General features: G+C 29.1%; 2 protein-coding genes and 1 long non-coding RNA gene across 6 annotated transcripts in view; 1 reads left to right on the forward strand and 2 right to left on the reverse strand.

Moving 5' to 3' along the window:
- LOC122527624 (cadherin-99C) overlaps positions 1-24,277 on the reverse strand; it is a 163,933-nt gene that overhangs the window by 104,100 nt on the left and 35,556 nt on the right. The gene's annotated exons all lie outside the window — the stretch shown is intronic.
- Positions 970-3,244, reverse strand: LOC122527627. Its single transcript, XR_006306379.1, has 3 exons — positions 3,016-3,244; positions 2,058-2,212; positions 970-1,983 (listed from the first exon to the last, which is right to left on the reverse strand). It is a non-coding gene; the product is annotated as an uncharacterized LOC122527627 (long non-coding RNA).
- On the forward strand, positions 17,565-22,830 carry LOC122527625 (uncharacterized protein C15orf61 homolog). 4 transcript variants are annotated; one of them, XM_043651976.1, is made up of 4 exons: positions 17,565-17,817; positions 21,513-21,736; positions 22,199-22,442; positions 22,623-22,830. In XM_043651976.1, the coding sequence occupies exons 2-4, from the start codon at positions 21,692-21,694 to the stop codon at positions 22,748-22,750; spliced, it is 417 nt and encodes a 138-aa protein (XP_043507911.1). In that variant the 5' UTR covers positions 17,565-17,817; positions 21,513-21,691; the 3' UTR covers positions 22,751-22,830. The 4 variants fall into 4 exon arrangements, with proteins under 4 accessions (XP_043507911.1, XP_043507910.1, XP_043507912.1 ...); XM_043651975.1 differs by having other exon boundaries at positions 21,521-21,736; XM_043651977.1 differs by having other exon boundaries at positions 21,521-21,736; positions 22,199-22,446; positions 22,623-22,714.

Genomic DNA, 24,277 nt, shown 5'->3' on the forward strand with positions numbered 1-24,277 from the left:
ATACATCAAGTTTTCGGGAGTCGTTGTAAAGGAGAAACTTCAAATCTATTGTAAATCCAGTTTGTAGCATTTTTACATGATGTAAAAGTGAACGATATATTTTAAAAATAGAGATATTATTATACGATATTTCTTTTTTTACACAATTATAGCAGTTTCAATATTTAATGTCCGAATATTTAGATATCTGAATAATATTGTAAATCACTGTATATAACAGTGTTATACATATTTAAATGTACATTAGATGTATTTTTTTATTATAAATGATGTATTTTTTATTTTATGTAAATGTATATTTATTAGATATATTTTTTTATTATATTTATATTTATGCAATTATATGAGTAATCATTGTGTGTGTCAAAATACAATATATATATATATATATATATATATATTTTGTGTGTGTTGAAATAATAGATAAATGTTCTATATTCTATGAATTTTTCAATTAGATATTTGCAATGACAATATTTTTAATGATGCAATAAACAGATAGCTTCAAACCAGTTACTGTTTGTTAATACAAGTAAAAAATAATATAGAAAACTTGTAAAATCATATATCATATCTAAGAAAGAATGCTAAATATTCTTTCGAAGTAGTTCTTCTAATGGAACAAAATATTGATCTAATTTAGAGATCAAATCAATCTTCAGGCTCACATCCAACGAAATGCTTGATGAAATTATATCAAACGTCGAGTGAGAGTTCATTCTTTTATTAATAAAGCAGAATTAATAGACAAAAATTACAAAAATATCATTTGATATCAACTGAGTTTTGTGTTAGATCAACTGAATCAGTGTTTCGTAAATTCCGCAGTTATGAAAATATAAAAGTTTTTCGATATTAGAATTCTACGAAGAATTAGACTGTATGAAAAAAACAGAATAAATATTTATACTATTTTTATTAAAAATGATTATACGAATGAAGCACAATATTATTTTAATTTCCGTTTAATTTTTCCTTTCAATTGTGACCTTCATAAAAGTAGGTTCCAAAAAGTACTAGTATTTTATTAATGTATGATATATTATACTATTTTTATTTTTAATTTATACGTCTCTAAAATTGAAGAATGAACAATAGTTTCTTGAAGAATATATTGTTTCTTAATATAAATAAACCATGCAATAACATATTATACCATACTATAACATACTGCACCTTACTTTACAATAGTATTCCATATTAACCATATTATACAATGATATACCATATTATGCCACATTATAACTTGTTATACCTTATTACACCATATTACAACACATTATACCATACTGTACCGTACTACAGCATATTATGCCATATTATTCCATATTAAACATATTATACCATAGTATACCGTACTATACACATTATACCATACAACATATTAAACCATTGCACACAATAATGTAACATACTTTGCAATATCATAACATATTACACCATATTATAATCTATGTTCTGGCCATTATATCGACAGAATTATTTTATTGTTAAAGAATAGGACAGCTATTCGATTGATAAATTTCAACAACGTAACTGGTACAAATTGTAGCTTGCAGAGCCAAATTTGGCATTCTATTCAGTTTCAAATCGTGTAATTACTATTTTCCTTCTTGGCGTTGTCTATTAATGAATTCGTAAACATTCATCGCAGCATTCATTTACATTTCTTGATAGTAATCGATTAATCGATTGCACGCGCTCATGCATATTTGATTCGACACGTAAGTAATTTACACGGGAAACAAAGAGAAGAAACAGCGAATGTCTATGTTTAGTGATTTTAACGTACATTATGTACTTCGAGTATTCAGTAAATGAATGTTACTGACATCATACAAAAAATTATCATATCAGCATCCTATCATGCTCTTCTTAGAATGAAATATTCATAGTAATTCCAGTGGAAATCCACAGATTTTTCACAAAAGCATTCTCCTTCTTAGCTACAGTCTGTATTGAATCAGTTGTTCTCATGGCGTCCTATAGATTCAGGGTAAATCTTGTTACTTGAAGTATTTACAATTTATTTATGATAAATTTGTTTTTATAATTACATTCTTTAGATATTCCGCTTATGAACAAGATAGTGTATGAATAATGGATTTTTAAGAATTATTGACCGTAGTTAGAAAATTCTGAGTCATCAGATTTCTAATGATGATAACTATTAAAAAGACAATCACACGATTGAAAAATGCAAATAAAGAATCTGCAAAAATTAAATAAACTTGAATTATTCACAGTTTATACATGTAGAATACAAGTGAATGTTAAAAATTAAAATGTTCATTCACTAGACAAGACATTTTGATACACTTTATTACCGACCGAACTAAGGAGAATAAGATTGTCATATCGCGTAAAGATAAGTGTTTACAATTATGTACGTCTATATTATATCTAATAATAAATCTTCGTGCATAAAAAATGAGCTAGAATATTCAATTAATAAAACAACTAGACAATTCTTCGTTCCGACAAATACAAAGGATAGATAAAGATTTGATAATTATCTAGAAAAGGATTCCTTCCTAATCTTAATGACTTTGAAATATGTTGTGAAGGAAAAGTTGTTCAGAATATTAATTTTGATGACGTATTTTAAGATCATTCGAAATCGGCGAGGAGTCCCCTTTTCTCGATAATTATCGAAGATTTGAAAGTTGAAGATAAGATGATTCGGGCTCCTAGTTCCAAATTCCGCATTGCAATTTGTAAGAGCAGCAAAGATTTCCAGCAAAGATCTATACCGGGTAGTCGTTAGCTGCTAACGCGGTCACGATTTCCGCGTTTTCAGCAGGGCAATTCGTGTTCAACGATCGCGAGCTCGTTTCGCGATTCGTTCGAGTCAACGCGATCTCACCGACATCGATCTTCCTCGCACCATGGATACGCGTATAACGGACTTTGGGCTTTTCCGAACTTAGAAGGAGGCGCACGAGCGCGAATCGATGGGCTAATAAAACGCGTCGCGACAGCAACGCAATTAAATGACTGATTTATGACTCTTACCAACATTATACATATCTGTACCAAATACTTGTTAGGTTAGTTTGCTAATGACGTTCCAACGGCGCTTACATATCCATTATGAGACGTTCACGTCCGCATATTTAACTAACGCATAGATACACTAGCGTCCAAATACGATCGCGAATACTTTTCCGTAAGACAGCATTTTTGTGCATACAATATGACTAGATTATACTAATAAACAGTGTCGATTCATTATACAGGGTGAGCAACGTGACGACATCAAATAACTCATAAAATATTTGTCGTACGGAAAAATGTTTCAGATAGCTTTATCCGAATTCGGGATGGAATATTAACTATTCCATTTAAAAAATTGAAGGTGATCTTCATATCTTAATAAATAATATATAAAATAACATAAAACTGATTACAGTACTATATGTCCCCCTGGAAGCCATGCAACTTCTATCTGAAACATTTTTTCGTACGACAAATATTTTATAAGTTATGTGATGTCGTCACGTTGCTCACCCTGTATAATGAATCGACACTGTTTATTAGTATAATCTAGTCATATTGTATGCACAAAAATACTGTCTTACGGAAAAGTATTCGCGATCGTATTTGGACGCTATCTATGCGTGTATCTATGCGTTAGCTAAATATGTGGACGTGAACATCTCATAATGGGTATGTAAGCGCCGTTGGAACGTCATTAGCAAACTAACCTAACACATTATGAAACTTCTGACCTGAAATATTTTTTTCGTACAACAAATATGAGTTACTTGATGTCGTCATGTTACGAGACTCACCCTATATATCGATAAGTTAGAATATATTTATATAGGAATGCTGTGTAAATGATCGTTTGCATGTTCGTTCGTACCGTGAATGGAATGAACGATTGAATGGCTATATTACTATTATATAAACCGATGCCACGCAACGTTACGACGTTGCCAGTGAGACTCGTTAGTGATTCGAAAATCACCAAAGCAGCAAACTACACTCACGACGTGTTCGAGTCATCTACCTTTTGGCCGACGATTATAATATTTCAAGAATTAGCTGCATACAATTATACTTGTCTCGATCAATTTCATCGATTTATTCAAGATAAATGTATAGAAAAAAATCTACGTACAGGATATCTCGAATCAAACTCCAATCATAAATAGCAGAAAATACGAACAAAATTTTATCAAATAATTTTAATACTATTTAAATATTTAAATAAAAATTTTAAATATTATGAAGATTTTATAAATAGCTAAATATTTTAAAGATTTTAGGACATAATGATAAGTTACAATTAAACTAATGAAAAGATAATTTATGTCTAAAAAAATATGAAAAAGAATTTGAAAGCTTGCATACAGCTGGAAAGTTAGATAATTGAAAACGGTGTAAAAACCAGTAGTTAACTGTTTCGTCAATAAAAAAATTCCTTTATTTTAAATTAACAATTTATTATTTGTAATTTTTCGCTTGGAAGCGTTTTTTAAAAGTTTTACAAATTGAAATTAAAGATAATAATCTTGACTATGGTGATTAGGTACTTATCAAGTTCAGCTGTTACTACATAGTTGTTTTCATTTCTATTGGAAGTAACAAAGTAAAGAAATTGAAGGAATTACACGGCAAAAATGCTGATTATCTTTCTGTTTGCAAGATTGAAACTAAAAAGATTCGAAAATGAAACGAATAGGAACTAATTTATTTTGCTATTATGTATAGTAAAAGATCATACGAAGATATGTTCTAACGTTCAAGTTAATAAGTTATTAATAATAAAATATTCTTAAATATTTTTCTTTTGCATTTGGTTTTGTTTTTATATATTTATCGAGCATGCGATATGTATGAAAGATATTACATTGATTCAGAAGATATTACTAGACAGAAAATACTATAGGATTGCAAAATGACTTGTTATATTTAATGCTTTCTTTGACGAAGAAACATTTCGAATGCAATTGTATTTTCTACAATTATTATATTTATCATTGCTTTTATGCGCGTTATAAATAATTAAATATTTCTCGATTTCATTAAAATAATATTAGTTACCTTTAATAGAATATCTTTCTAATTTATATTTTTGTGGTAATTTAATTAAAACTTTCGCTACTTTATACTTCTTTATCGTTTAATTTTATCCACAATAAGTTTCGTAATAAAATGACAAAAATTAATTTTCGATCATTGTATACATATAGGGCATTTTTTTTAACAACTTGAACTATTAATTAAATTGTGAAATTTTTTCATTACCAACGTGTGAGTACAGACTATGGTTGACGCATCCAATCGTTATAGTAAGCGCACTTGATATATATACACCTGATATGTAAATCTAAATGTTTGTAAGTACATGCATACTCATTGATAGATAGTGCTGATTCCAGGCGCCTAGCTCGTGTTATGAAAACCGGATTCGAGCGATGCACTGCAGCGCTGTACTAATGAGAAGCACCTTTCGTAGTATTTTTCTTCCTTTCTACTACATGATTGATCCCCTTAGAGTACACTCGAGAAATAATAAAAACAGCTATATATTTATTTCACAGCGAAACGAATCCCTCGATCAGAGTAAATTTTAACATAAAATAAATTGAACCAACCGCTGATATTTATAATCACGAGTGACATTTTCTCTATTTTATATAAAATATATATATAAATATATTTATGCACTCTACTGCATAAATATTCGGAAGTTATATCAATTTTAAAATTTTAATTCGTTTCAATTAATAGTTCATCGTTCATCATTTGAAATGATCATACGAAAAATTGTTTTATATAACATGATAATTTTTAACATTCTTATCTATAATTAAATTAATTCGCAATCTGGTATTCGCTTTATATTTATTTTTCTCTTTATTTAACTTTCTATTTTTGTATTTATTATATTTATTTTTCTCTTTATATTTAATTTTCTATTTTTATATTTATTATATTTATTTTCCTCTTTATATTTAATTTTCTATTTTTATATTTATTATATTTATTTATTTTTCCTGTTATATTTATTTTTCTAGTTCTGTATTCTAGCCATTATGATTAATTAGGTGAATACATCTGTATCACAATGAGTTGTATAAATTTTCTTTTACGCATTGCATAATAAATATTTAATCACATCTAGTCTTTTTACAATAAAATCAAAGATATAAAAAAAAAAAAGATTTTAAAAGACACTTTTTAAAATCGAAATTAAAAATACCTGAACTTGTTCGTAAAATTATTACTCACTTAAAAAGATATAAAATAATTATTTTTTAATTATTAGAATGATGTATAATACTGAAATACCGGATGAGTAAAAACGGTTAGAGTGCGTCTTTGTATGTTCTCAAGTTACACTCGAAAGTCAATAACATCGCAGGTGAAAAGCTACGAAGCCTGCTCGCGAGACTTGCGGAAATTGGCAACTGCGGCTTGCCTTTGTCCAGTGACGAACGTTTCAATCAACGTAAAACGGACGACCATCAGTCAATGGTGCAGTAATTGGAATCAAGCAGAGCGAGCAGTGGTCGCGCACAAAAGACCAAAACAGATAGTCAACCGACTAATTATGAAACATCTCCGCGCTTTCATTCGAATCTTTAAACGTCTAAACTCTAAATCAGCGACCGTTTACGGCGATCGACTCAGCTGGGTTCTGCTCGGCGCGATTTTCTCGTGGTTGTACTGCAAGTACTTACAAGAGAGCGTGTGTAGTGTGCACCGACCGATCGATCGATCGACCGACCGACCGACCGACCGAGCCACGGTCCTCAAGAAGATGGAAGGGATCTCCTCGAACACGACCCACCTTTCCATTTTCTTTAAAGACACCGTTCCACGCTCCGATGGTATGCCTGAACAAACCAGTTCTAAGCGTATGCATACGATACTCGTCTCCCGACGTGAACCACTCGAGTGCTATTTTATGATCTGGCCGCGGTCAGAACCGAACCTGCGTCTCTGTGAGTCTCTGTTACTCCTTTTTCTGCTCAAGAAAAATTAAATCGTTCAATATGAAGCATGAATCCTAGCCGACTCGCGTGCTACAGAATGTAGCATTTGCAATCTTTTCCTTTATCGCGTTATCGTCCTTGGTGCAAAATGAGTCCACACAAAATTGATTACCTTCTGTCACATTCTTTTTTTTCTTTCTACTTGCGTATATATGTACATACGTGTTTCTTCTTATTTGTTCATTCAGTCGAATTTTTGCGATAATGCTGGCCAGTAACGTTGATGCGAATCAGAACAACGATTTTAAACGTTTTACTCTGTGCTTACGTGTGCCACACCTGATTCAAATTCCTTCGATTAACAATAATAATAATTAATATCAATAATAATAATATTGATCAATAATCAATTCGATTAACAACAATAATAATAAAAAACAAATTAAACAATCGAACACGTATTAAAAAAAACACAAATGGCAAAATAATCCATTTGAAATGTTAACGATTATTTTTCCTTTTTAATTCACTGAAAAATTTGGATTATTTTTACATTCGAACTTACGCATACGTAAATATCTTTCTTATGAAACGACTTCAACCATAGATGTTACCTATATATCAGCTAATTTACTAATAAATTAAAGTTAGTGCACTGCTATTGTCTCCTGTAATTCTCATGGAATTGCACGAATGACCTGGATTCATGATTTGCGTTTAAGCTGTGATGAAACTCGACGTAATGAGACCACAATATTGCGGTGATCCATTGTGTGGATCTCAATTTGTAATCTGTACAAGATGTATAAAACCATCCTCTTTACCGTAAATTTAATCAATATCTTGGTAACATTGAAACTTTCGGATGGGAATTGGAAAATTAAACCTTGCTCTTTGTTGGATTTAACGTCAATCATTTTTCAGAGGAAAATTTATTTTTAGTCGTGTCATCAGACGATCCCTTCATCAAAATCTCTGGTGCAAAAAGTACGATCAACAAAGACATATAAAAGAAAAACAGCAATATTCAAACCATACTGTCAATGTTTTTTTATTATGCTCCATTATTATTTTTATATTACTAGGCAGAGGTGGATTTATTTTGATGCTAATGATGCTATAAGCGGATCCTTAAAAGTGCTTGTCAAAAAAAAAAAAAAAAAAAATGAATTAACGATTATTGAAATCGAGAAACGATTGAACTTTCTAATAATTCAAAATAATTGTCATGAAACAATGTTGAAATAATAAAACAATTTGTATAGACGAAAATCAATACTCATTTAATTTACAATTAGTGATTACATACTTGTTTAATACATTCAGCAGTATATGAACTTTTGCAATGAAGATTTTGTAAAATTAATTATTATTTTCTTTAGTTCATGGGTCTCGATGATTATTGGCTTCAAGCCTCGCAGGAGTTAAATCCCTTACTGTTATTGTGCGAGTATTGATAATCGTAAAAGATTTGTGAATCACGTTGAAAACGGCCATCAATTCGTGTTATAGTTTGAGAGATAAATAAAGCCAATAAACTGTATTTTTATCGATCTATATAGTCTCTGTAGTTTTATATGAAAATATAAAAAATTAAATATTTAATTATTTAAATATTAAATGGAAAATTAATCTTTTGATTGTATAACAAATGAAGTCACATCAATGCGATCATCGTTGTATAACATTATTCGATACGATATTCTGCATAATTTTAATTAATCGGTAATATGAAACAGAATATTTTTGTGAGTCTGTGATTTTTCTTCGAACAACTAGATCTTTAATTTATATAGAAATGTTTTACAAAGATCAAAATAGAAAGAGTTTCAATTTGTGAAATTGAACGTCTAATAATTTATATAGAAACTTAATTTATATAGAAATGTTTTACAATGATCAGAATAGAAAGAGTTTCAATTTGTTGAATTGAACAAAAGTAAAATGTTTTTTACTTATTTACCATCTCAAATGTCTTCCTTACCATTTTTTATAATTGCGTAAGACGATTATGTCCTACATGTTTTGCATTTATGTACTTACAAACTGTTTTGTAAGTCAAAAGATAGTACTGTTTTGTAACACACGGAAAATTATTATAAAATTCTTGATCAATGATTTAAAACAAATAAAGATCAGTCGAATATCCAGACATTCTTATTCTATTCATCTATCAAAGTCAGATAACGACGTCCGTCCGATTTTGCTTATGCAGGTGCAATTCTTGACCGCACGGACCAAAGGGAGGCATGATGTTTCGCTCGAAGATGAGAGCTTTGCTTATATGACGTTGATCTCTCGACAAGATAAGAGATGCATCTTTCTCTTCAGAGCACCATATATCCTTTATGTATCCGATGTATGTATACTTGTTTCGTTAGCGGATGCCCCCAAGTGTTTCACAACAATGTATAGTGAAAAGACTTTGATCAGAACTCGTAGTTATCGAGTGAAGATTGAAAAGATTTTATTGAATATGAAAGGTAATCACTAGTCTTCTATAGTTGAAATGTTTGTAAACACAGCGGACGCTACAATGAATAAATCGTATTACAGGTCGTGTTTAAAGTTCACGAACCCAAAGACAAATGAAAACTCAAAGAAAGTTGCTTCAAATGCAATTATTTAGAGGAAATTTGTTCACTTGTAATGTAATATTTTATTCGTAGCTGATATTTTGGAAATTTATGGACGATAATTATCTATGGATCTATTGAGATATCATTAAAATATTTATTGTATAACACGTTATGGAATAATACTTTATCTTTTACTTTCGTGAGTAAGTTATTACACTGTCCGAGTATTACCTAACATTTTATCCAAGAACAGCGGTAACCGAAAGTGAAAAATTTCAACAGATAGTAATTATGGTTGAAATAACTGTGTAACTTTAGAAATAATAGCCATAATTTGTGGAATTTAGTGTCGAGGATTCGGCATAGAGAAACGAAGAAAGCGTTGAGAAACTCATGCAAATTTATCGTTCTTTTCGAGGGCAATGGAACTTTACGACGCAAATTGCAGCCGTCCTTGCTTTTTCTCAAATCAAATTTACGTGTCCGTAGCATCCGTACGTAGAAAAATACTTGAAGCGACACGACTGCAGATATTTTATATTCTACATGCACTAAAATAATTATCCCTGTTTTTAATTGCGGGCGTTTACGACATCGTTCATTGGAAGAGGATTAGGAAAGCTGGGCTCACGTTCTCAATAATAACAATCATAAAAAGATTTGCAGAGGAATTAGCGTACGATAATGAGAGAAAAGTACTATCGGAACAATAGTATATACATATTATCACAGTAAATGAAAATTGTGTTTCGTGTAATAACGTTTCTCTTCTCCATAAAATTAGATGAGATTGCTAAACATTACTTACATGTTGATTTATATTTAAATAATTTCAAATTGCTTCGTCAATGCAAATTTATTATTTTTCTTAGCTCGAAGAAAACACTCTATCGATAATCTTACCGACTATTAATTAGTTTGTTCGATGTAAACGATTAAAAATCGAATATATCAGTTTAAAAATTCAAATAATAATAACAGATACACTTACTCACATTAATATTCGAGCATTTAAATATTGGGACACTAAAAATATTTAAACTGTTACAATTTCATAAAATACCTCGGTTCATTTTAAAGCTTCACATTATTTTATTCTGCTTTATACGTAGCAGGCTTTTTCTTCTTGAAAATCCTATAAACTGTCATAATATAAACATAGTATAAAAATATTAAAAAATTTTTTTTCATGACTAAATTTATAATAGATTTGAAGACTTTTACAAAAACTACCTGAGCCTAAAAGTGATGTACGATTTTTTTCGTCATTTTATTGAATTTTGAATATTAATCGTAGTCGATGAAGATTCAAGAAATTGCAATATTTTTATCGTTATATTTGTTTCCTACTATAGCCAGAATGAAAAAGTAATACAAAACAGCCAGCTCTTAGGATAGAAAGATAGAAACTAAATCCGTCTGCGATTCTTTCGTTACATTTACGTTTAACCGCGAACCGCACGTTGTTCAGGGTCTCGCAATGGCCAAGGAGAAAATTCTTACTATCTAGCTTATTATCTAGGAGAGCCATTATTAAATTCTCAGCAACAAATTTCATTATGTAAAAGCAACAATTTTAGAAATATTTCTCATTTCTACGTTATAACAGAGGATGTAGAGGGCGTTCCATTTGAAACGTAATTATCTTCTAAACTCTGAACTATTCGTTATAGAAAAATTGAAATAAAACTTACTTCGTTTCGAGAGGGACATCTTTTGGTGGTTAAAAATTTTGTCTAGGTGAACGTGCTTTCGAGATTTCAAGGTGATCGCTTTTTTAAATAAAACTATATATTTTTCTTCAGATATTATATGACGAATTCTATCATCATATGTGAAACATTCTGAGACATTAATGAAAATGCAACTATTCTCTAAAGATAGAATAAATCAATGCATTGACGTTCGAAGTCACCATTTCGAATATAAAGGATGAAACAATAAGTTTTTGGTACATTCAATGCAAATAACTTTTGAAAAGCAGTAAACGATATTGAATAACCTTGAAATAACATATGTATGAATGTTGATGAATTTGTCACAGAATAGACTACATGTCCATCTGAAGAAAAATATATAATTTCGTTTAAAAAAACGAAGATTATCTTGAAATTTCGGAAGCACGTCCACCTAGACAAAATTTGTGATCACTAAAAATATTCCCCTCGAAATAAAGTTTTATTTAAAACATTTTTTTTTTCGATAACGAATAGTTTAAAGAATAACTGCATAGGACGTCTGAAATAGGACACTTTGTATAATATATTTTCTTGAATAAAATTTTGTTTCGCAACATGAAAATTTCGCAATCCTTAAACAAATTACAATTACACTTCATCTCAATGCCAATGGAGCAACGGTAAAGTCTTGCTCAAATTGCTTCATTTCTCATTTTTCTTCTTTTTTCGCTTTTTCGTTTCTCTCTAAACGACTTTAAATTATGCCTGACTTTGTGGATAATAATATAATTCCTGCTTAAAATACGCTATAAAAATAGCATCAACACCGAATAACCCAACACACAACAACACCTTTCCCGGCAGACTAACAAACTATCACAACAGAAACTCAAGACTCCCGGCACCATTCTGTACAAGACTAAAAAAATGTCCCAATACAACAGAAATCATTTCAATATCAATTATCGAACGCAACCACGAAAAAATAGCCCCATGGACATTAAAAACACCAAAAACAAACACCGACCTGGCAAATCACAAAAAAAAAAAAAAAAAATGAAAAAAACAACATAGAACACAAACAGGAGTTCCAGAAATTAAACAACACCTACAAGAACTATCACAAGATCTATACAAACGCCTCCAAAATCAAACACCGAATAGATTTCGCAATCGTCACAGAAAACTCCACTAAAAAACAACGACTCTCCAACCACACATCCATCCGCTATACTTGAAGCACTACGGCACATCCAAGAAAACAAATATCAATCAGCGGTAATCTATACAGATTCCTTGACTTCGATAAAGAACAAACACCAATACCGCCAAAAAGAATGAAGTCATACAAATGATCCAGGAAACATACACCGAACTTACCAACGACCACAAGCATATAATAATCACATGGATCCCGTCACACCAAGGAATTGAAGAAAATGAAAAAGCCGACTCCTTAGCCAAAGAAGCAACAACTGACCAAACAAAAGAAACCAACATCCCAATCCCACACCAAGACCTACTAACTTCAACGACCAAAGCGGAAAGAGAAGAATGGAACAGAATTTGGACTACGACAAATAGAATCAAAATACACGACATAGCACACCATTTCTATCAAAAAATAACAAACAACAATATAAGCAGAAAAGAAAGGATAGCTATGACCAGGCTTCGAATAGGACACTCCAAGATCACGCACGAATATCTCCTAAGCAAAACAGAACCACCTTTCTGCAACACCTGCAACCAACAAATCACCACCCAGCACTTGCTACATGAATGCAGAAAATACCAAAACATAAGAAGTAAGTACGAATTAAACCAAAATACCGCTCTAACCTACCAGAAACAACAAAAAAACGTTATCAACTACCTAAAGGAGACCCAATTACTAGACCAGTTATAAGGAGACAATTTCAACATGTCGCTAAAGACCTCGTAGTCGATGCGACGCTAAACCCCCATTTAAAAAAAAATATATAATTCAATTAAAGAGTCAAAACTAAAGAACAAAATTCTAGCACATAAATATAATAAAAAAAAAACACTAAATAAACGCAATGAACATGGTGATTCAAGTCCGAGAATAATAAAAACAAAAAACAGAAAAAAAGTAGAAACGAATTTGCATTGTTAATTTTGGTGAACGAGAAAGATGGTTGCGCGGATGTGTTCTAGTAATTACTTAATATTACCTAAAAATAAGCTCGCTCATAAATTATAGCTAATTTCAAACCCAATAAATCATTCATAATTAAGTTATACAGGGTGTTTCGTAACTTGTGGGATCCACTTCGGGAGCTGATTGTACGCCTAAAAATAATGAAAAAAAGTCATATAAATAATATATGTCCTATCTGACTTCGTTTATGAGATATAATGAATTTTCTGTTTTAATTATTTTTACAAAAGATGCTCGAAATGACCACCTTGCATTTGAAGACAAGCCTGCACGCGTCTTGTCATTACTCTCTCTATCATTCTTGATGTTTCTCGAATTTGTTAGAAGCCTTGCTCTATTTTATTTCGTAGTATTTCAGCATGTTCAATCGATATTGCGTATACAATAGATTTTAAATGTCTCCACAAATGAAAATCCAGTGGATTCAAATCCAGAGCAGGCCATGCAATAGGACCTCCACGACCAACCCATTTATTTGCAAAGTGTTAATTTAAAATGAGATATGCGGTTTATGATGGAGATCCGCCGCATTTTAGCCGAGTGACTAGGCAATTTTTAAATCAACACTTTGCAAATAAATGGATTGGTCGTGGAGGTCCTATTGCATGGCCTGTTCGGTTCTCCGGATTTGAATCCATTAGATTTTCATTTGTGGGGACATTTAAAATCTATTGTACACGCGACATCGATTGAAAATGGTGAAATGCTACGAAATAGAATAGAGCAAGGCTTCCGACAAATTCGAGAAACACCAGGAATGATAGAAAGAGTAACCAGATGAATGACAAGACGCGTGCAGGCTTGTCTTCAAATGCAAGATGGTCATTTAGAGCATCTTTTGTAAAAGTAATTAAAACAGAAAATTCATTATATCTCATAAACGAAGACAGATAGGACATACATTTATATGACTTTTTTTCATTATTTTTTAGGTGTACAATCAGCTCCCGAAGTGGGTCCCACAAGTTACGAAACACCCTGTATATTCTGTCCACAATTTTCGCATCGTATACACAGAATATATCATCAAAATGTGAGAGCCACTTTAAGAATGGATAGGGTACATCAAACCAATGAAAAAAGTTCACACGTCAATAGGACACGTGTCTTATTTGACCTTGTTTGAAAGTTATAACTATTTTTGTATTTCTGGAGGTATTTAAAAATAATTGTGCCTTCGACACGTATTATCCATGTTGAAATATTCCGTGCACACACACATACATATATAACAGTTTCGACTTACTTGGGATTTTTGAAAGATTACAAAGTTCCTTGATACAGATTTGCAGAGAGACGGTAATCGTGAGCATCTTTTAAAAAGATAAGCAATTGTGGATTATTGAGATATAAAAACAGTTATATAACTTTAAAACGAGATTAAATAGAAATATGTTCATATAAACTTTTTTTATTGTTTTAATCCTCTGTCCTATATATTGAAATCCAGATATGTCTTACCAGATTGTTATACGAAGGTTTATTTCATACTAAATTTTTATTTATAGATATACCGTACATATAACTTTCTATAATTAATGATCTTGTTAGAAATCTCTTGGGAATTGGGAAACGATATTGCGAAATATTAACAATCCAACAAAACTTTTTAACAATTAAAATTATTTTAAATACATTGATTAAATTGCCAGCAACACCGTCATTCTTCTGTGTAATTTACTTAGATTATCAAACCATCGAATTTACTAACATATGCAAAAGATGTTGCTCAATCAATAAACTGTTTTAAAAGATAAATAGTCAACCTGTCGCAATTTACAATAAAAAATATTAAAAAATATGAAAAATAGGAATCTTCGCCTACATTCAAAGGAAATTAATCAGGGCTACACTTCTAATAGAATCTGAATGCTTGTAATAGACACATCTTTTACGATTATCGACGATTATTCGTTTAGCAATTTTCCTTTTTTTTTTACATATCTATCTCTACAAGAAAAGGGAATTCTTGATTTTTTTTTACACATCTTTGATGATATAACATGTAATCGTTAGTCGGTCGGTTCATAATTCCATTCATAATTATATATATAAATAAATACTATTCAAGCTATTTTAATAAAATTACATAATAATTTATAAGAGACTGCATATTGATATTTTAGCTAGGTAAATATTAACTTGGATACTAGCTACCAAGAATCATAAAGTCAATGAAACTCAACCATCAATCATATTTATTTATTACCGAAGTAACAATGACTTGCTTCATATTACTATAATTATAGATAGAATTTACCTGAAAAAAGTCTAAATTGGTTAGCATAAACGATCGGTATTATAGCGATTTAAATCAATTTTTTGCAATTGTACGACATATACAATATAATCCGTATTTAATATATAAAACCACTCATTTTGTTAAATCGGTTACTGACTCTACAAAAGTAGATATAAAATAGTATATATTCCTTCGAAAATTTAAACTCAAATAAATTTGTGAAATGTATTATTACAAGTGCAACTTTTATGTAACAATATACGAAATGCATAAAATCGTATATCCTTGAAATAATTAATTGGCTTCTATTAAAAAAATAAATTATTTATTATTTTATGATTGAAAAAACTTTTTGTCATTTAATGTTTAATTATTAAAAATATTCGTTTTATTTATTTATTTATTTATTACGAAAATTTATTTTAAGTATAAAAAGTTAAGCATCAATCAAATGCACTGATATCAAAGTTTAAAGCATTTTGACCTATAAATTGTTGAAATATTATATACGTATAAATATAAATTTGGTAAAATACTTGTTTCTTAGCATTAATAATAATGTAATTTGAAAAATAAAAATGTATCGGAATATTTTTTCATATTTTCAAATAATATCTCGTTTTACATGATAAAAAAAACATTAATTTTTTTCACAATAAGAACAAAGTGAATAATCTTTTTTTGTGTCATTGTCAATATCAAGAAGAGATATATTTCTTATTTCCTAAAATTATATAATAATTATTCATTTTATAATAATGTTATATCAAAGCTTCCACAACTATATTTTGAAAAATATAGTGGTGAAAGAAGATTCGAAGTATACAATATAAATTTTTCATTATATGCAAATGGAACATTATATACAAAAGAAATGTAAAAGATAATCTGATAAGAGTAGAAAATGCGTGTATATATTGTAGAAAGTTGAAGCAAATAGACAAAAAAAGAAAAGAACTTAATTATATATAATACATATTAGCATGTATAAAAAAACTAATAAATTGTAACAGAGCATCGCTTTTATGAATCAGAATAGTAGTAACATAAGTCATGATTTTAGCATTAGTGATATCAAGATCGTTATTCCATCAAGTTCAATGAGCTGACATATTGACATATCTTAAGTCAAAATCACAAATAGAAAGTTGGTAAATAACAAAATATATCAAATAATGAATAATAAAAATGAATATGTGATATAATATTAATATTAATGTAGTATCATACTATATATTATTAATAATATTATATAATAATAATTTAATATAAGATAATCTATAAAAAATAAAGTAAAGGAATTTTCTATAAAAGTATATATATAATATATCCACACATCATATCAACATACGTATCAATTAAGCATATTTTCATGCTTCATATTATCATTTTATATTTTAACGATAATATGTTGATATTGTATTAATACACAAAGAATGTGGATACACAACAAAACGACACAATATATGGATACAGAGCATGTAATTTTAGATACTTGGATGTGTGATTTTCTCGTTGATTGTCTATGTACTTGTGAGATAGTATTTTGAACATTACATAAATTAAAAATCAATTAAAAGTATCTTCGTAATTATTACTCTTTGACTTCATGTACCTTTTGACTTCAGGTGATAATTTATTACTCGGCATTCAGTATCTTTTCCAATCGCAAGGTCAAATGTCACATACAATAATATAGAAATACAAGGCCGCCTACATATTTCAATAAAAAAAGTGAAGTATCAAAAAATTATTTATTACATTATACGTCCTGCTTGATACCAAACAACTTTTATCTGAAACATTTTCATACTGATTAAACAATTTATTAGTTTAGTAATAGTATAAGAATATTTAAAAAGACCGCCATGGATGATTCGTAACGACAACGATGGTAGCGCCAGAACCAACCTAACAGGTTGACTTATCTCACTAGTACCACACCAGTCACTTCACGTAATTTGTTTTGTGACCGATGGACATATACATATGTAGGTATCTATCACCTACATACATATGTTATACATATAAAACTACGAATATATAGAATGTCACTAAATAAACAAAGATATCTACATTAAAAACAATGTGAATTGTGAATTCCAAAATATCTATGTGACATATTGAAACGTATACATTTCTTCGTAACCCGAGTGCAAGTGTCTTGCGCATGCGACGAAACGTGAGTAACAGCGCTATCTTAGCAATACTCAAGGAATGACCGCGATATTTCAAATATAGTGAATCAAAAAATGTTTTTTGCAATATCTTTGATACATTAAACAAATGATACATTAACAAAATCTGCTCCTATAAATAATTTACTATAAAAATAATGTGCACAATAGCAATCTCTAACGAATCATACAATAATAATAGAAGAAATATAAGAAATAATAATTGAGTAAAAATTATTAACACATCTGTAATTCTAGTGCTTAATCTACATTTAATGGCGGATAATGTTATTAGAAAAGTAACAAAATATCCTTCTATAAATATGGAATATTGTCGAATGATATCCCGCCATCATTATGTAAGATATAACAGAATGTAAAATATTTCTAATATCTTGAGAACAAGCATTTTTTTCTGATGCTGACAGGATTTGACAATGTTGCAGTACTTACAAAAGGTTATTCTGTAACTTTTCTAATAACATTCAGCCATTGAATATAGATTGAGCACTGAAATTACAGGTGAATTAACATATTTTTGATTCTTGTATTCTTATATTTCTTATATTATTATTGAAAATTGCTACTGTGCATTCATTATTGAAAATTAAAAATTATTTTTGTACATAGTCACCTATTTATAGCAACAAATTTTGTTAATATACCACTCACTTTTATAAAGGTATTGCAAAAACAAACTAGATATGCCAATACTTTTTTGATTTATTATAAATACAAAAAATTATCAATATCAATAGATTTCTGCTGCTTTAATGCACTTATTATGTAAATTTAATATGCTAGTATACAATTCTCATATATTATCACATTAGATTACATAGTGTGATATATTTCTGTATAATAGTACATTTCATCTAGATGCATTTAATAATAGCACACTTGTTAAAATTAATATATAATTAACATGTAACTAAAACTAGTATGTAATTAACATATATTAAAATAGCCAATTTAAATGTATACAGATAATCAATTGAAAAAGATATATAAACAGAGAAGATATATAAAAAATTTTTTATAAAACAATTATAGATTAGTTAAATATTGTCAAATATGCTAAAATATAAATAAAATCTATTTGTTACATTATTATCTATTACTTACATTAATTATTATACTTTCAAATTTTATTACTTTATATAAATTTCAAGTAGTAGTAAATAGTAATAGTTAATTTATACGGAATAATTCGTATACTTAACAATTAATATTAAAATATTTTAGTAATTAGAAGTCAAGTTCTATTACCGAATTGATGATACTACAAGATTTAAAAGTAAAACTGTTGATGATAATTTCTATATATATTAGCACAATCAAATACAATTCATTATTTTTTCACGGTTTGTGAACACAACGCATCGAAACCTACTTCAAAATAATTTTCCTTCAACTGATTAAATTGATTCTTGTTAACCTTGACATTTTGTGCAACACTCGCCCCACAGGTTTATTTTAGAAAGGTAGAATACAACGTACCACGAGAAACTCGCGAACTGAACAGACTTGCAGGCTCGCAGGTTACCTTCTTGCACTTACATTCGCCATACGGTGTTCTACATTCTGCAGGATGAGAAAGCTTTGTCGCTACATTAACGATCATTATGGCCAATTAGCGAATAGTCATTTCTGATAAACTATTGCATGCTAATTATAAATTTAGAATTTATTTTTTTCAATTTTGTAAAAAAATTTTCAATTATGAATCTGTTTTATGTTTCAACGATAAAAGATGAACAATTTCCGTTTATAAGAAATAATTCTAATGACTCTTACAAATTTAATGTAATGTACAGAGTGTTCCAATAACTTTATCTCTCTAAATATCTCCATTGTTTTTGGAGATATGTGAAAAAATTTTATTAACGAAAGTTATTTAGTACAGAGCCTGCCATAACATGGCAGTACTTTTCGTGAATGGAAGGATTTCAGAGATTTCAAAATCACCTCCATTTTTTAAATGGAATGATATATTTTTTCATTCATTAATCGATGCAACTCGACATTTTCTATAAAAAAAAGTATTAACTACGAAAAATCATTAATTTAGGATATTTTGTCTTTAATTTTGTAAAATTTATCGTATGAAAATAAAATTTATCGATTAATGGATGAAAAAATGTATTATTTAATCTACAAAGAGACTTTGAAATCTCCGAAATCCCTCCACCTAAAAAAAATATTGTATTATGGACTCTGTACTAAATAACTTTCGTTAATAAAATTGTTTTTCCAAAACAATATACTGTATATATGTTACATATATAGTATATTGTGTATATGTTACATATACAGTATATTATGTAATATTACATATCTATGTTACATATTATGTAATATTACATATACTGTATCTACATATATGTTACTGTATATATGTTTAAACAATTACTAAAATTATTGAGAGACTGAAATGTTTTTTAATTTATTTCAAAATCTAACATTTTATGTCTATCTGGCATAAAATGCGACTACAGTACACGATAGAGCAGATGTTTTTTCAGAAATCAACAAGTAAGAACAGAAAAAACAGTTTAATTTCGATGCAAAAAGTAAAATTGTTTCGCGAAATATGCAACATCACCTGTAATTTTTAATAGTACGCATGTATCAAATTGCGCTGACCGAACGATGAAACCAATATTGTTGAAAATCACTGGTGACGTCATGCAATTTACAAAATTACTTACTTTGCTTCTTGTTCATTAATCAAACTGTTTTTGTAAACCATTCTTGCTTAATGATTTTCGAAAAGAAATTATTTGCTTGATTGCGCAAGTTGTCTCAGCAGATGTTTAATTTTTTAAATAAATTAAAAAAATATTCGAAAAAATTGGCGCAAAATCGAGATTCCAATGACTTTAATGATCATTTAAAAATATTTAAATATTTATAATATGAAATCATCATTTTCACAAACACAAAATAGATTTATAATTGAAAGTATATTTCTTTCTTTTTGAAAACTGAATTTTTCAAAAATTAAACATAATGAATTTGTAGTCAGAATTAGAATTATTCATTATTAAAAAAATGAAAAAAGTAAGAATTTATAAAATTATTAACAATAGCGTTGTTGACTCGAAAAAAAGAGAAATTTTTCTTATTTATTTTCTTATTTATAACAATAAACGATATAAGCATGATATTTGAAAATAAACTTTTGGAACTATTGTCTTGTAATATTAAAGGTAAATTCGTCCCAACTTGTTCGAGTTTTGTGAGTCGCCCTGTATAGGTAATGTTGATAAATAAATATGTATATACAGTTAATAAGCACATATGTACATATATACATGACATTGTTGTCTAAATCGCAGATATGCGACAATAGCTCATAAAAGTATTTGCACAATTACTATTATTATTATTGCTATATAGAAATTTTTTACGTATACATGTATTATATTTTGAAATATTTTTTGCAAAGTTAAGTATTTTGGCAAAAAAATAATTAAAGCATAAATTCATATCATCAATAGTCATCTTAAACATCTTAAATCTTAAATATGTTAAATATGTTAAATATGTTAAATATCAAATATAATCCCATGCGTATAAATAGAAATGGCAAAGATCCTAGTGTACAAATCCTGTTTTCTGCTATAGTACACACAGATATGTTTTTTTTTATAGAATAACGAAATTAATTAAGAAATTAAACTCTAACAAATTATAGAATTACAGGTACGCAGACATCGAAACCTCGAGAAAATAGGAAAAAAGTAAAATTCCTTGGCAGCATTTCAGTGATCGAAATTTGAAAAAAATGTCATTCGCCGAATGATTATAAAAGCATTGGATGCTCATCGTTTGTCCGTATGGTACCGATTATGCTAAATATATTATTATAAAGATATGCTAAAGATCATTTCCAAGAAGACCAAGCCGTTAGCATCCGAGGCAAGTTTCTGTCTGGCTTTTACATCAAGTTTCTTTCTTACCGATCGATTCTTAATTACCAGTCACGTACATTTTTCAACAACGTCGCATAAAACTGAGCAACATTTCTAAGAATTTCTATTCCCACATTAAATTACAATCGACGACTGTGAAAATTCTCGCGAGTCTTCCAATCAATGAGATCTTAAAAATTTATCGGTTTATGCGCAGGAAGCACGACATGTAAGTTATTTATTTGCATCATTTCGTGTAATTGCTAAATTTTTGAAATCGTTGTTTAAACTGACGTTCTCATATTTCACATGAACAAGACACGCGCACCAGTAATTGAGACTAGTCGGTGCATAACGATAGCGATAATATTTTGTGCGTAACTGTAAATGACTGACAGAAAAGAGTATTTGTCCCACAAATAGACGAGAGAATGTACAAAATTACTCGATATCATTACGGTATAAACAGGTCTTGACGAGTTACCTGCTCCAAACAAATGAGCCACCATGGACATCGTATTTCGTTAAGTATACCGATGTTGTGAATGATCAAAAAGGGATGTCTCACTTCAATTGGCCAGTAGGCAACAGCAATTATCACGTACTTAGAACTGGCTGTTTCCCATACATTAAATATCACTGTACCAAGAGGCCACAACAAGACCTCAACCTCGAGGACAAATTTTTCAAAGCGATCAAGCTATTGAACCTTGGTATGTACGTATATCTTCACATACTTATCTATCTGAGAAGTAAATCCGTCTGTTCCTCATGTTCATTGACACTTTCTCCACTTGAAAATAGAGAACACGGTGAAATTTCATCGATAGGATGTGTTGCAACAAATTACCGATCATTAGTTATTTTGTATTTTTATTTTTATTTTTTATCAGGTATACCTACATTAATGTATGGATTGGCAGCAATTTTCTTAATTAGACACCGAGAAATCGTGAGAACATCTCAAGGGGATGTGGTGATCCATTTCTTATTGCCAGAGGACAAGGGTTCTATGTACTGATATATTTGTAGACACTGTCTTGTTAATATATCGAGGTAATTTTTAATGTAACCAAATAAAAAAGTTATAGGATCTGACGTGTTTATTTTTATATAAGATTGTGTTTATAAATAAAAGAGATTAGTAAAATGAGTGAAATCACAGAATTAAATTATTAAGAAAAAAATCGTCGTCTTTTATATTTAAACAAATTCAGAAGCGTGATTTTGGCCGAACAGCTAATTGACCTTTATTTATTCCTCTTTATCTCAAAATAATCTCGCATTATTTAGTTATAAGATCAAAGATTTTATTATAATTAAAATTTCTATTAAATATAAGTGACCCTCGTGTACAGTTGCGGTCATATTTCGAACAAATAAATAAATTTATATTTTTTGATAAAAATTATTTATTTTAATACTTTTACGAAAAGCTTTATCGTTTTAAGCAATGAAATTAATCACAACGTCATATTTTACTCGAAAGCAGTAAAAGAATTTACTACAAGTTGACCTGTTCTATCATACTTTCTTCAAAATTATAATTTTTTAATTATAACATTTGCTTAATTTAGAAATTGAAAATATATAAATTTTTTCTCAATTTTTGTTTGTTTTGTAAAATATATCAAGCATACATAGATGATTCCCGCTTATGTTTTATGGTAACCATAAAAACGTTTATAAAATAATGATTAATTATTACGTATGTACATAAGTATACCACTTCTAATACGCATTTATCACATTTATAGCATTAAGTAAATACCATACGTTCCTCATACCTTTCAGATTCGAGACAATGCGATCTAACAATAGATATACACGCAACCAACTTAGATAAATACAGATTGAGAAAATCATAAAATTTTGAAAAATAAATGTTTATAAATATATTATAAATATAAAAAAAGAAATATTTTTAAATTCAAGTAAAGAATACGTGTAAAATAGATTTTATATGAAAATAATTTATCAGCAAGTAACACAGATATAAAGACATTAAGACGATATCGGCTTAGTATTTTGTTCTCTCTCTTCCTATGTAAAAATTTATACATTGTTACAAATTATTGCAGTATAGTATTAATCTAAATCGTGTTAACGATTCTTACATACAGAATAAGGTAGAAATATACAAATTTATCATTAACGTAGCTTTGCAATAATTTTATTATACAAACTGTCCTGTAGTAGTAGAAAATCTAGTAGGAAATGATTCTACGTGAAAAAATGAATGGAAAAGAAAAAATAAAATTTTTTCATTAAAACTTTCATTTTCGAGAACATCGAGCTTGAAAATTCGCCATCTCTATTTTTCACAATAGCACAGAGGTATGCAAATTAGGTTCCAATTGGTCCTTTGTAATAAAATCCGTTCTTTTACTTTGTTGACATTTAATTGGAATATTTATAATTGTAATCCCTCCTGATGTGTAATTGGATATTTTAATCATAAATTCAATTTAAAGTATGTGCAAATTTACGATTGTATTTCGATCGATACTATCATTTCCATCGCTTCAATGTTTAACGGTAGTAGTAT

Source organism: Frieseomelitta varia, unplaced genomic scaffold (assembly GCF_011392965.1).
Source record: "Frieseomelitta varia isolate USP_RPSP 00005682 unplaced genomic scaffold, Fvar_1.2 scaffold_229, whole genome shotgun sequence".
NCBI lineage: Eukaryota > Metazoa > Arthropoda > Insecta > Hymenoptera > Apidae > Frieseomelitta > Frieseomelitta varia.